The 13889-nt window shown below is 44.1% G+C and overlaps 1 protein-coding gene across 1 annotated transcript; it reads right to left on the reverse strand.

The window, feature by feature from the left end:
• Positions 1-124: 124 nt before the first annotated feature.
• On the reverse strand, positions 125-13783 carry ndufaf2 (NADH:ubiquinone oxidoreductase complex assembly factor 2). The gene is made up of 4 exons (XM_041042494.1): positions 13582-13783; positions 4165-4254; positions 3114-3154; positions 125-1033 (listed from the first exon to the last, which is right to left on the reverse strand). The coding sequence occupies exons 1-4, from the start codon at positions 13694-13696 to the stop codon at positions 791-793; spliced, it is 489 nt and encodes a 162-aa protein (XP_040898428.1). The 5' UTR covers positions 13697-13783; the 3' UTR covers positions 125-790.
• Between the last annotated feature and the right edge of the window lie 106 nt (positions 13784-13889).

Below are 13889 nucleotides of genomic sequence, written 5' to 3' on the forward strand. Positions count from 1 at the left end.
TTCAACTACAGACATGCAGACAAACCCACAGTTAAGCATATTTATTTTCCCTTTTCCTCCTCGTGACATTTTATTTATCCCTGGCCTGGTGTACTGTCATGAGATCATTTAGAAAAACATGCATGAGTAGGAAGACCATGTTTCCAGCTGCAGATCCCAGTTCATGTAGTTTTTATTAGGAAGTGCTCTTGTAATCACCTTTCTTCAACTCTTTGGCCAACATGGACTCTGATCTCTAGTGAAAGAACTTCCCTCTGCGGCAGATCAGGATACTGTAACATTCCAACATACATAACATAACACATATTTGTAGTGTACTCAATAATTAATGAAGGATAACCCTTTCAGTTTTTCTTTCTTTAGTGACAAACTTTTAATTTTTTACTACATTAAATTACTGGCATGCAGTCAGCTTTAAGATAAGTGATGGATATTGTCTTGTGTATATTCAATATACACTGAGGGACCAGAAAAGTAGAAACCCCTTTATAATGTAATGCACACCCATAAAACAGCCTCGAAATAAATACTTCCTCTGTGAAACCTGTAATGCTGAATTATTTGAGATTGACTCAGAGATGAGTTGATTAAACTCTGGTAATTTTTGAGATCATAGTTTGTGGTGTTGCTGACTTGGATTGGATTATACTGAAAAATGTTTCTAAGATTAAATCTCAAAGTTTCAACTAAAAGTGAATATCAGTTTCATAAAGGTAGCACTTATTGCAGGGCTTTTCTATTTGATTGTATTACATTGCACTGCAGTTTCAGTGTATGTGGATGTCTCTGTCTATTTCTTGGAAGTGGGCATCCAGGAGCCAGGCTGGAATGTGTTTGCAGTGCTGGTGGGGTCCTCTGTGATCTCCTGCTTGCCGAAGCTGGTGGCAGCTGCATGGCCCTTGGCCACAGTCCTTGCAGGAGTCGCCACTAGGCCTTCTTCATACTCCTTAGCCTGTAGGGCCAGTTCTTTCTCCTCCACCTCCTTGGCCTTGTGCTTGATCTGCTCCCTGTAAGACTCATTCTTTAGCAGCTCCTATAAAATACATAAGTGGACATACAGAGATATTCAAGGTTTCTGCAGTGTTCATGAAATTCCTTTTAAGACCTTTTAAATATAAAATACAATGCAACTGTAATACCTTTTTCATTGTCAAGGAATGATGGAAAACCAGGAGGAAGGATGTGGCCTAGAATTATTTGTCAAGTATCTGAATTTATCAACATTCATATCACATAGTTGTCAGTACGTCCCAGCTATATATCACAATAACTCCTAGTAATACAATTAATCAGGTTACGTGATTTGGACCTGGACTGCGACAGCCTTGTTTTTTTCTGGTTTGATGGCACGGATTGAAACTCATTAGAAAACATCACAACAATCCCACTTATAGGTTAAAATATTCCTAATGGCCTGCAACTTCATACAAATAAGTAAACACAAAAAACAAAGTTACTATCTATGACAGGCAAGACAAAAATATTCAAGACCTTTTAATATCTTCTAGGGCCTTTCAAAAATTTCAAAAATTGTTACTGAATAAATAATCAAACAGAAATGTCTATTATTGGCTTATTATTAAAAATTCTCCATCTACTGATGTAAAAATCAGAAAGTCCTGCTCATTAATTTACAACATTGTGCAGTATGGCTACCCTGGTATATTAAAGCTACAGCTACCGCGGTATAAGTGCTATGGCAAATGTCTGACGCTTGACTTGAATTTATTGTCATATCGCCCACGCCTAACAGACATCATCAGCCAAGGCCTGCAGTATTAGGAAATGTTGAGGTGGCAATTCCCTGAGGAATCTGAGAAAATGGAGTGTGACTGCAAGATTACTTATTGGAAACTCCAAACTGTCCAGCAAAATTGAACCAGTGATAATTTCCCCTCCTTAATCAACTACCTCTGTTTCGTCTTAGGGCGAAGCACAAAACATCAGCTGCTCACTAGTCAAGAAGTAGAAGAGACGTGAAGTTGCTCAGCAGCTTCCAGGAACAAATGTGTGTCTGTGTCGAGTATGAAGTAGGGCATTTACTAGAAAAAGAACAAGCGTGTTCAGTTAACCTATATTGGTCCAATAAACCCTGGTTAAAAATGTAGTGCTTGGAACGGACTGGTAAACTAACGTGGCAGGAGGCATCCGTAATATAAACAACCATTCCAGCTCATGGAAACAATTATAACCTGAACGTAGTCCACCAGTGGAATAGTTACCCACTTGAGCCACAGCTAGTGTCCAGTGATGTTAGCCTTTCCCTAACACGGGAAGCCAAAAAGGAAGGGAGGACTGGGCATAATGCTGTTGTGTGTTGGCAGAACTGAAGGACTGGAAAAGAGAGGGGGAGAGCCGTGGCCAAAAAGCCCCGCTTTGGGGAGGGAGACAAACATACTGAGCTGCTTTTCCAGCCTGTTAATGACAGGATTTAATCCAATCAATTTATGTCGGCTTGGACCGGGAAGAGAGGGAGCGTGACAAGGGGTAGGGTAATGTGCTGGGAGTGAAGCCTTGGCCACATCAACACTGTCCAGCTGTCGATGGCAGCTATTGGGCAGACGCAAGGCAGAAAATTGGAAGAGAATGTTCTGGCAATAGAGGCAGGGGATGGCATTGGCCACTGGCAGGGACAGAGGACAGAGAGATAGAAAGAGTGCCTGGTTATTGGCCTTCCAAGGGATTTCCTATAGACCCACATTTCGCTGGCCAAATAATTTCCAGCATTCTCACATTTAAAGAGCAATAAACCCAGTGAGAGGCACATGAGGGGAAAAACTGCACTCCTTCACCATTCCCATCTAGGAGACTGCCAGAAATAAAACACAAAAAGCAGAGATGCAGGCTTCTGCTGGAAAAAAAGGAAGTAAACTAGGACATGGTGTCAGTGAGCCCCTTGTTCAGCGGCTGTCTTTGCTCTCAGTCTTGCTATCAGTGCACTTCAGCTGCTGTTTATTTTAACACCTGTCCCCCAAAGTTCCTGGATTCAGTTCGAAACTGTAAGATGAAACAAATCAAAGCCTTTCTTTTCCATCTTTGCTTTTTTCCCTCCCTTGTAACCAGTCCCCCAGAGTCCAACCATCAGCACAGCGGGGAGGCTGGGGGAGATGTACCTCGATGGAGGGGGGCTCCTTCCGTCTGCCTCGGATCCAAGCTGGAGGAGGAGTAAAAAAAAGAAAAAAAAAAGAAGAAGCAGAGGAGTGAGAACACCCACACAAACATACGCTGCACAAACAAAACCTGCAGTCATATTTAAAGGCTGAAGCTATAGAGTCACTGAGTTTCAGGGCACTACAGTAGCTCAGTGCAACTACTGAGTAACCAAGCTAGCTGAGGGAGTGTATCCAAGGTTTGTTTTGTTTCATTTCACTTAGCGAACTATAGGGAAAACATGGAGAATGGTAAAACATCCAAGCAATACACATGACGAACTCAAAACACTAATACTGCTTTAGTCTAGGCAGAGCAGGGCCACTGAGTGCTGTGTCTCAGAAGAGCAAGTGTGGATCCGCTCTGATCTTTGAATTTGAAAGCACATACTTTGTCATTCTCCATCAATACCTCTGTCCTTCTTTCTCCTCCTGAGTAGAACTGTGTCTGTCTGTCATCTCTCTTTTTTTTTCTTTTTAAGGAGCTCTATTTTGGCTGAGTTGGCTACACAGCAGAGCAGGTTAAAGGAAGCCAGAAAGAGAGAGAGAGTAAGAGATTTTCTAACTCTTCCTCCAGCTAGCACAGGGATTCTGGGCCTCTTTTATCCCTTTCTTATTTGCATCCTGATGAAAATGCATGAGGGATGGGGCGAAGCAGGATGAGGGGTTTAAGGTGGATAAAGCCAGTCTGAGACAGAGGGAACAGTTTGTATCCAGTTGTAAGAAATTTGAAACACTATTTTATGGTACGGTTGTATAACACCAGCAGAAGGCGTCTTTGATAAACTCATGAATGCGCTTTTCCCAACCCCCATCTCGCAGTATGAAAAAAAAAAAGAAAAGAAAATCAATGGATTAGCCAAGGCCCCAATAGATGCAGTCATGAATTTGTTATTCCATTTTATTTGTGCAGCACTTTGTGTACTCTGCTGGGTAGCTCTTTTGTTAACACTGTCATTTATCCATGTTAGTGATAGCTAAAGTATGTAACAGTGATGCTGCAGTCCAGACTTACCGTCCCACTCTGTCGGTAGGCTGCTTGCTGTATATTCATATTCTGTAGGATTGGCTGCCACTACCATCCGCTTGGCACGGATGAGTCTTCCTGGGAAACCAAAAAACAAAAAAAAAAATAAAAAAAATAAAAAGATGGAGAAAAAGACAGTGAGAGGGAGCAAGAGTTAGACAGAGATGCTCAACAATGATCCATACAAAACGCAAAAGAATACAAACAAACACAAAGAGGCGCAGACACAATGCTCTGTCTCCTGCTCACTCAGACACACAGATACACAGAGGGATGACAGCACTGTGACAGGCCATGGATGATTACCTCGTGGCCCTCGGGCCCTTCTCCTCAGATCTCGCTGAGTGGCTCCAAATCTGGGCTAAGCCTTTATGCAAATGAGCCTCCCTTTAACCCAACCAACCACAGCCCCCCTCACTGACAACCTCTTCCAATCACAGCACTCTGGCTAACAATGCCCTCCAAAATCAACATCAAGCCGAGCAAGAGACAAAAGAGGTCAGATATCACAGACAACAGGAGAGGTACGAGCTGCATGGAATATTAAGTGCTCCTTTCCCTATCTGTATACAGCACAACGCACGCTAGCAGCAAGGCCACCGCCAATTATTTTGGTAGAATCTGCTGATTAGACAAGTTTGGCATGGCACACAATGACATGAAGATGGAGGCAGAATATAAGTTGGGGTGGAGGGTGGGGGAGTGGTATAGACAGAATAAGAAAGAGCAGGAGAATTTAAAAAAAAAAGAGCCAGCTGTGTTTTGCCTTTGTGTGGAGATTCATTCAGTGTTTACTAATGACAAGCGCTGTGTTTTTTCATAGTTTCTCCTCGCAGGTAGCCGATGTCCGTCCATCGCCTCCATCACTGTGAGAAATGATGAGGCAAGGAAGGAAGAGGTAGAGGGAGGGAGAGAGGGAGAGAGAGAGAGAGAGAGAGAGTGATGATGCATGGCAAACATGGCTTGGAGGAGAGAAATGGATGAGCAAGGAAAACAACACGCTCCAAAACACAGACAATCTGTCAGGATTCCATCACCGTTTCTCCGCAGCTGACTGGACACGGACAAATGGAGGCAACCACCTCCATGCACGCTGCAGACTGATGGCCTTAATGTTTACTTCAGCCATAACAGATAGCTATGGCACAGGAATGGATGAATGATGGCACTCAAAAGTGTCTAAGTGTGCTTGTGGCTTCTTGACGTAAGTTTATTTGTTTGGTTTAAAAGTAATTCCAACGACGACAAAAACATTTTGTAATTATGCTTTATGAGGATGATTCCTTCCCATACTTTATCCAGCCTATATAGTAATCAGGTCAGCTAATTAGGCTAGTATTGCTTTGGTTCTGCTTTGGTTCCCACTAGATTGTCACTATAGGGCCTCTCAGGCTCCAGCTCTGCAGCTTTAGTTTTCTGATTTCCAGGTCTGACAAAAACACTGTATCCCCTCACCTTATCTAAAAGCTGGCCCGGCAATCTGTAAAACACATTATTATGATGCTCACATTTGTTTTCATGTATGCCTTCAAATGTCTTCTGAGAAACAGTTTCCTAGAAAACTACAATAGCAGAACAAAAACAACTGCCAGCAAACAAAAGCCTATGTTCTCTAGGCAATACTAACAAATACATTTAACAGGTATGCTAATTATAAACAGATCGTATCCATATTTGCACTGGGTGTGGGTGGCAGCAGACCGAAATGGTACAATTATGATACAGTCCCCACAAGCAATGTGCTTAGCTATAGCTAATGCCTAACTAATAAGCATAAAGAGAGGCACCCACTTTTCCCTCTGTCTCTATCTCTCTCCACTAGGTTGCATCTCCCCCTCCACTCTCTGTCACACTCCAACATGGCTCTCCTCTTGTCTTGTTGCCTTTACAGCATGACTAAACCCCTTCCACCACGGCTTTTATCCTTGGATTTGAATAACAAATACAGTATGTACATATATTTATGAAACACGGCTGATCCTCCCACCACATACACATTGGGAGGAGGCTTGTCAGTCTGATTGGGGTGAATCTCGCTCTCTTGGTAATCTCTGATCTGGGACAACTGCGGAAAAACACACAGGCCAAGGCTATGCTGTTTTTAACAACAGAAGTACAAAGGAAACACACCAGCTCTTTAAAAATGTAATTGCCTCACAGGGGCTGATATACGAACGAGTAAAAACTAGTATGCAAGATATACAACAACCATACTTAGGTTTATTAAAGAACACAATTACTGTATATAGGCCTAATCTTCACCTAATGTAGCATAACAGAACTGGCTGGCCTGGCACATTGTGTAGTGATTTCTCATCTCAAGAGGCTGCAATTACTGTCCTTACCAATTAATCTATAGATTTTTTTTAGTCTTTTTATTTTTTCCAAATCAAACAGTCTACCAGAACACAAACAGAAAAACAAAGGAAAATATCCAAATGTTAACAGATTCCATTTTTTAATTAATCGATTAACAATTACATCTTTAAAATGCCAAATATAACGAACAGAACATGAACAGAGGCAAAAAAAAAGAAAACATCAGACATCTAATCATGTCCACATCTATTGTTAGTTACCTGAGTCGAAGGCAATGTCTTAGAAACTATCAGTCTTGATCAGTTAATTATCAGTATAGTCAGTACTTAATTTTTCTATTGAATTATATCGTCTTAGGGTTAGCCTCACGTAGCCTGTACTTGCCACCTAGCTGTCAACTAGGTGTAAGCTATCTTTCTGCTTCACAGTTCAGACCTGCGCCCTCCTTCTCCCCCAACCTGAGAGAGAGAGAGAGAGAGAGAGAGAGAGAGAGAGAGAGAGAGAGAGAGAGAGTATAAAGTAGTATAAAGGGTGTTAGGAGCTCTCGATCTCAGCAGGCCCCCTTGTGACAGGTCTGCCTTCTCATCACTCACTAGGGGAAACCTACTTACCAGTCAAACACACACCCACACACACACACACACACACACACACACACACACACACATACACACACACATACACACACACAACCACAACTGGCTAGAGAGAAGGCAGATTAACCTGAGGGACAGGAGCGAGGACGCTGCCTCTTACCGTGAAGGACAAACGCAGCACTGCGTTGGAGAGGGGGAGGGGCCAGCGGCAGGAGGAATGAAATCCCACCACATAAATATTCATGAGCCATCTCACCTGTCTGAGCGCGACTCATCTGTGAGCCTGGCTGTGGAACCAGGGTGGGGGGGAGGAAAGGAAGGAAGGGAGGAGACAGGAAGGCAGGATGGGTGAGGGGTTGCCGTGGCAGCTAGATCAGGAGCCAATCAAGCTGCAGGTACGCCTATCCTTTCCCTTCATTAGAATAAGACGTGATGCGCTCCGAGGGCTGCTCTTTGAACCCTGAACACACCCTGCTAAACTCCATCACCTGCTTCAACACACACACACAAAATCTCCAACTTCACACATCAGCTCCCAGGTGAGTACTGCTGGGGGCGACCTGAAAGGTTTTTCTCCTCCACAATGTCATTCCGGGCATCTTGTGCTGCATGTCTCTCTCGCTCTGTGCTTTTCTGCTGCACTCTGTCTTTGATTACAGACGCAGATGTCAGGGGAACACACTTCGATTGGCAACATCCGGGTAAAGAAAGCCCTAAAAACTCAGACAAGGCAAAACAGAATAAGCTCCAGTTGGTGTGCCTATGTCTCATACTCCTCACCAGCAACCCCAACGTTTATCCTGAGAAACATCACTTTCACTTGTCTCTGAACAGATTGCAATGCAGACAAAAGCTTCCACTTGCAACAGCACAGTATTCAACTCCAGCGCTCCTTTTCAATAGACAGCAGAAGGAGCAGCCTTCCTAGTTGTCGTGATCGTGTGAGGTAAAGCGGCGAGTTTTCGGCCTGACACTGTGGTGAAACAAAAAAGCCGTCCTGAAGCGGCGCGCCCATCAGCCTGGATTTAGCCTAGTTTATTCCTATCCAGCACACAGCTCAGCTGGGGAGGGATGGGGGACCAGTATGTGAATGGTAATGGACAGCTTTATGAAGATGGAGTGATCCGATAAGCATCAGTGATACAAGGGCAACCAGGTACCAATACTGACACCCTCGCCCTCTCTCTTTCTCTCTCCCTCCAATCTCTTCCCCTAGAAAAAAAAATGGAGGGGATGTGTGAGGCCTGTAACCATGGTTACCCATTAGCCCTGAGCCTAGTGATAAGGTTTAGAGGGAAAAGGCCAGCCGTTGTTTTGCATCAGTTCTGGTGAGAGGAGGAGCTTAGGCATAAAGTAGGCCTGCTGCTTCTGCTGCTGCGGTTCCTTTTTTTTATTCAGCCCTCATTCTGTTTGTCCCTGTTGCTGTCGATCCCGCTGAGGCTTGAGTGACTCACGGCAGAACAGAGGAGAATAATTAATATAGAAGTAATAACATGCTGAAAAGAATACTGTGATTTCCCCTGTGTGTTACTTTTAACTAAACACAGGCGTACTTGAGGGTAGAAGGGATACTTTAGACCCCTCTGCTTAAGACCACCCATCCTCTTGAAGTCTCTTCCCTGCCTGACGGGTTACAGAAAAGGACCGTGGCGAGCCAGGAAGTCAGCATCCTTTGTGATGCTTTGGAGCGGTGTGAACCCCCCCTTCCTCCCCGACTCCTCTGAGGCCCATGCATGTGATGTCCATACACCAAGCTGTCCACCCCTTTCTATTCACCTCCATCACTCTCATCCAACCCCCTTCCTTTTCCTTCCATTGCACCTTCAGTCCCCCCACTCTCTCTCTCCATTAACCTACCTCCACCTTCTCTCTCTCCCCTTCTATCTGTCTGCCTGTTCCACCCACTCATTTCACCCTCTTTCTGTCAGAAACCCTCCTTTCACTTTCACTCTCTCCATTCTTCCCCCACTCTATAATTTCACCCCATATGTCAGCATCCCCCTTGTTCTTTGTCACTCACTTTCTATACCCCACCTTCTTCTCCACCCTCTGTGAGTCTCCCTCGGCCTTATCTTTCCTGCCTTACTCCTAGCCTTATTTCTCTCTGCCTGTCTGCTTTATTAAAATATTCTGAATTGAATAAGCAGCGGCAGGCTCCAGGAGATGTGTGCCTATGTGTCGGTCTGTCTGTCAGTCTTCCTGGCTGAGTTTCTGACAGACAAAGAGCCCTGAGGTGTCAAAACATCTCGCTGGCCATCTGACCAAACAGAGACATGAATGCACTGGACAGTGAATCCCATCTAAGCCAAATGGAAAAATTAATTTGATTAATTTGTAGTCTTCCTTCTGTTGGCATCATCAAATGTCTATCATTTCTCGCCAAACGGCAAACCAGTTTGCAGAAGGTAGAAACAAAAACATTCATATGAAATTTGTAGGTTGTGAGACAGATGGAGTCTGAAATTTATAAAGATATAGGTCTACCCAAGATAGTCAGTGTTTACTAGGCCTGCTAAATGCTTAAACCACTGATACTGGATCTAGGCCCATTTGAAATGTTCTTCCATAGGAAATAAATGTGCCTGTTTTTCATTTTCAGCATCCATCTTTTCAAATGCCTTTTTAATGAAGTAGTTAAGCCACTCCATGATGTTCCACCACACACATACAAATACACACTTGGCAACCAGTATACAGCAAGATGAGCTAAACACACTCGTTTTTTTCCTATAATGATTAAACAACCTTCATTTAAACCCCATGCACTGCAAAAGCTGCAGATCAATTAACATGATTTACTGAATTGGCTCTGGACATAGACGTTCCATGGTAAACACTGACTTGGTGTCCTACTGTAGGATAGACCTTCCTTCATCACACCCTGGGGATGACTTGTGGCAGAATAAACAGCCATTTGGACCCTCGTCTCTCTCCGCTGTGACTCTTTCCATGGAAATATGCGGCTTGAATCAACGTTCTGATGACACACAGCCATCTGTTGTTGTGTTAAGTGTGTTAGGGCATGAAGTGGAGAGAAAACACACAATCGCAGATTTTTTTCCCCCTTTGTTTAAATACAAAGTAGATACAAATGCACACACACACAGACGAGTGTGTAGTTGTTGTGCCACACAAACACATGTATACAATCACAGATGCACACACTAATGCAACAGCACACACACCTCCTCCCTCGGTCCCCAGAGTCACCCATCCTGAAATAGCAGAACTGAGGCCTTTTCAGTTTTTCACTTCATAGAACAGAGCTGGGGAATCAAATAAATAATAGACAAAGAGAGAGGGATAGTGATAGGACGACAAGTCAATGCGTCTTTTCTCTGCAACAGCGTGGCGCACCTCTGAAGAACCTCTGAATCCCTTCCATTCTCCACACAGTGGAGAGGACCAATAGATTAAAACTGCATGGCACACACTGTTAAAATGAATAGCGCTAAAAATACATTCTTTTCACCGAGACATGAAAGGAAACTGCCTTTCCCCTGTCCAGTATTGAGCAGCCATTGATTCCAAGACAAAGGCTACACCTCCTCAAAGAGGTAAGAAAAATAGCAATCATATAGGCAATTATTTTCAAATGTGCCTGCAGCGGCCGATAATGTCAGCGCGCCTCTCTTCCTAAATAAAGGGAGGGAAGGCAGGCGTCAAAGCTGCAAGCCCACTGCTGAAGACGAATGAGCCCATCCGCAGAATGCTTTGCTTTCATCTGGGCAGCATGACATGGCGCCCCATGCAGTGTGAGGCAAAGCTGGGCCTGGGGGACAGACGCACACAGAAAGAGAGAAGAATATAGATTCTCTATTCAGCTCTATGGAGCCAACACCAAGGCAAAGACCTTCTAAAGACCAGTGGCCAGATTGCCAGTGGCTTTCTCTTGTAGCCCTGCCACAGAAAACAATCGCTAGGGCTCCACTGCCTATAGCATAGCTCTCTATAGGGCAGCAGCACACAGTAGGCCTCTATCACTGGACCTTTTTCCAAAGACAGAGACAGAGATTCTTGCTCTCAAGAAGTGGACTTCAGACCCAGGCCTTTTCATTTTGATGTGCAGCAGCATATGAGGAGAGGGGGATACTAAACTCTCTGCTGGGTCTAGCCCTCCTCACTGCTGAACTACTCTGATGTTTTGAATAGAAATCTTCACTGGACTGGCTTCAAAGGAGGAAAACTGAGAGGCAGCAAAGAAGAGGAGGGGCAAGGGAAGGAAGGACTAACTGAAGGCAAATAAAGAGGTCAACCTAAGAAAAGACTGTTGAAATCAGATAGAAAACATCCACATAAAACAAGGAGTTGCTTCCTTTTATTTTTCCTTCTTAGCAGCCATTAACGTCCTCGTACGTAGCCTCCCATGCGCAGAATTGCTTACGCCCCAGTTCTCTAAAGTTAACAGATTGAGAGAGGTAGAACATGGGGGCAGCAAAGCATGGAAAAAGGTAGAGAGGGATGGACCAAGCACTAGGGATGGTCAAATAAATAGAAGAAGTAGACAAGGTTGTGAGAGAGAGAGAGAGAGAGAGAGAGAGAGAGGAGGAGGAGGAGAGAGACTCCTCACCTACTTCAACCACTACTCATGTGCTGCAGTGGAAAGCCCTGCGGTCCATGCCTTGAGGCCCTGAGCCCACGCTTGGCCTATCAGTTTAAGATCAAAAAGAGCTCGCTTTAGCAAGACATATGGACTGAATAATGCATCTGCTTTATTTCCACAAGGCTGGAGAGGGTGAGTGGCATAAAAAAGAGACAAATGTGTGTGCCATATATTTCTATTTGTTTATTATGAATGCATATATGACTCTGTGTTTGTGCCTGCTTGACGTTTATGAGTTTTTGTTTGGAAGCAGTTAGCCTCTCCACAGTGTCAGTCATGGTGATTGGACAGTGAATACGGTAGCCTGTAGCGTGCTGGAAAATGGGCTTCTGTGATGTCTCATTTGAATAGTCTGACAGCCAGGGGTGGAGGAGCAGCCTTGTAATGAATTATAAATACGAGGTGGGCACAAGTTTCCCTGCAAACTGCTGAGAAAAGGTGAAGCACAAAGTCAAGTTCAGTCAGAAAGAAACCAGGCTTGCAACATGCCAGAGGTCAGTCCCTCTCCAGCAAAACAAAAACAGTACCACTAAATGTATGCACTGTATGGTATCTATTTAGCCCATGCAAGTCAAAGATAAACTTTATCTAGCTTGTATAATGTTGCACCAAGAGAAGGAAACAAAAACAAGAATGTGTAGGTGGGATAAGATTATTCGCAGATTACTGCTGAGCAGTGTATTTTCCAGATTACACAAATACAGTATCTAGAAAAGGGAGTGAACCCTGCTCAGACACAATAATTCTGGCAAATATCATGAGACATAACCCTTTGTCACCATTAAGTCAAAAGTCCATGGCTTGTTAACCAGCAGTGCCATGTCTGGAGAGGCAAAGGTTGAGCTCTTTGACCTGTAACCTGTGACCTGTGGCCTATAGTCTGAGTAGGACCCCTGCTGATGATTACTTAAGGTGGCGAAGGGAGGGGATAGTGGGATTTCTAACCCTGCTAATGAATTAAACTTGGAAAGCCAGGACTTATGTATACTTAATGCATCACGCTGGGCCAGGATGCCGCCAGACCTTCTTTCCCTTTCCTGAGGTGAGTCATAACCGTGGCCTACAGTTCATCATCCTCCCATCCTACACACAGACACTTCTTTAAGACACTCTGATAATGATAAAAACAGGACAACTGGAGAAGGGCTCACAGAAAGCCCGGCCATTGAGTCTGCAAGGCCGACGAGCATGCCCTTGGCCTTCTAGCAGTCGGAGACGGTGTGAAGGACACCATTGGCATCCCACGCTGGATAAGCCCGATGACACAGTTCTACTGCTTGGCTTGAGCATTACACACTGTAGCATTGCCATGTCTCGGTAGGGATAAATGACCTCCTTCTAAATCCCCATCACAGACAAGTTATCATTTCATCTGCAACAGTGGACGACTCTTTTATCTTTGCCAGAGACAGTGGAGCTTTCAAACCTGCACCACATCCTGCCTCCCAAAATCAGTCACAAAGCTCAACTGCGGCGAGTTGCGTTGAATACTATGAAATCTTATTAAAAACTTTGAAATGACAATGCTCATTTTGAGACTGTTGCGCCATCTAATGGCGATCTTATAATACTACAGAAGTGAGAAGGGTAAAGATAAAGTCAAATTCACACAACACAACTACAGAGAATGTGGCTGTATTGTCAAGGATTTTTGAACTACAGTTCTGTAACAGAAACTATATGAAAGCAAAAGGTGCAGAAGCAGTTAAGTTTATGTCAGTCAATACAGTCACAGCCTGCAGACATACTGGAGTGTAAGGGACACAACAGGGCAAATATAAGTTTAATAACTGTTTTGTGAAGTTACCTTCATTAGTCTTCAGGTGTTGGGATTGTAAACGAAAAAACGACTGGCTAATTTTAGCTACGTAGTAAGACTTTACTCACCTGTCCATGTCTTCTGTTCTGGGATTATGTAATATTTATTCCCCAGATGATCTGTCCCGACGTGCTCGCGTACTATTCCAAACGTACGCCGAATAACTCCAGCGATCCTGCTCATGTTCAAAAGATAAACCGAAGGTTTTGGGGAGTATTTTGTGTCCCCGGTCAGCTGTCTGCCCCTCTCTCTAATGTGTTTATGCAAGTGTCCGTGGGTTGGGAAAGGAAACCAATAAGGTGTTCTCTGATTGGACGGCGTCACTGCACCAGCCAATCATTGCATTTGTCATTGAATGATGTTAGGTTTCCAATAT

This window comes from Toxotes jaculatrix, chromosome 7 (assembly GCF_017976425.1).
Source record: "Toxotes jaculatrix isolate fToxJac2 chromosome 7, fToxJac2.pri, whole genome shotgun sequence".
In the NCBI taxonomy this organism is placed as follows: Eukaryota; Metazoa; Chordata; class Actinopteri; family Toxotidae; genus Toxotes; species Toxotes jaculatrix.

Coding starts and splice junctions, on each gene's coding strand:
- ndufaf2 (XM_041042494.1), bottom strand. CDS start 13,696: ATGAGCAGGATCGCTGGAGTTATTCGGCGTACGTTTGGAATAGTACGC. Junction 4,255..13,581: donor AGAACAGAAGACATGGACAG/GTGAGTAAAGTC, acceptor TTGGTTTCCCAG/GAAGACTCATCCGTGCCAAG. Junction 3,155..4,164: donor CCTACCGACAGAGTGGGACG/GTAAGTCTGGAC, acceptor CTCCTCCTCCAG/CTTGGATCCGAGGCAGACGG.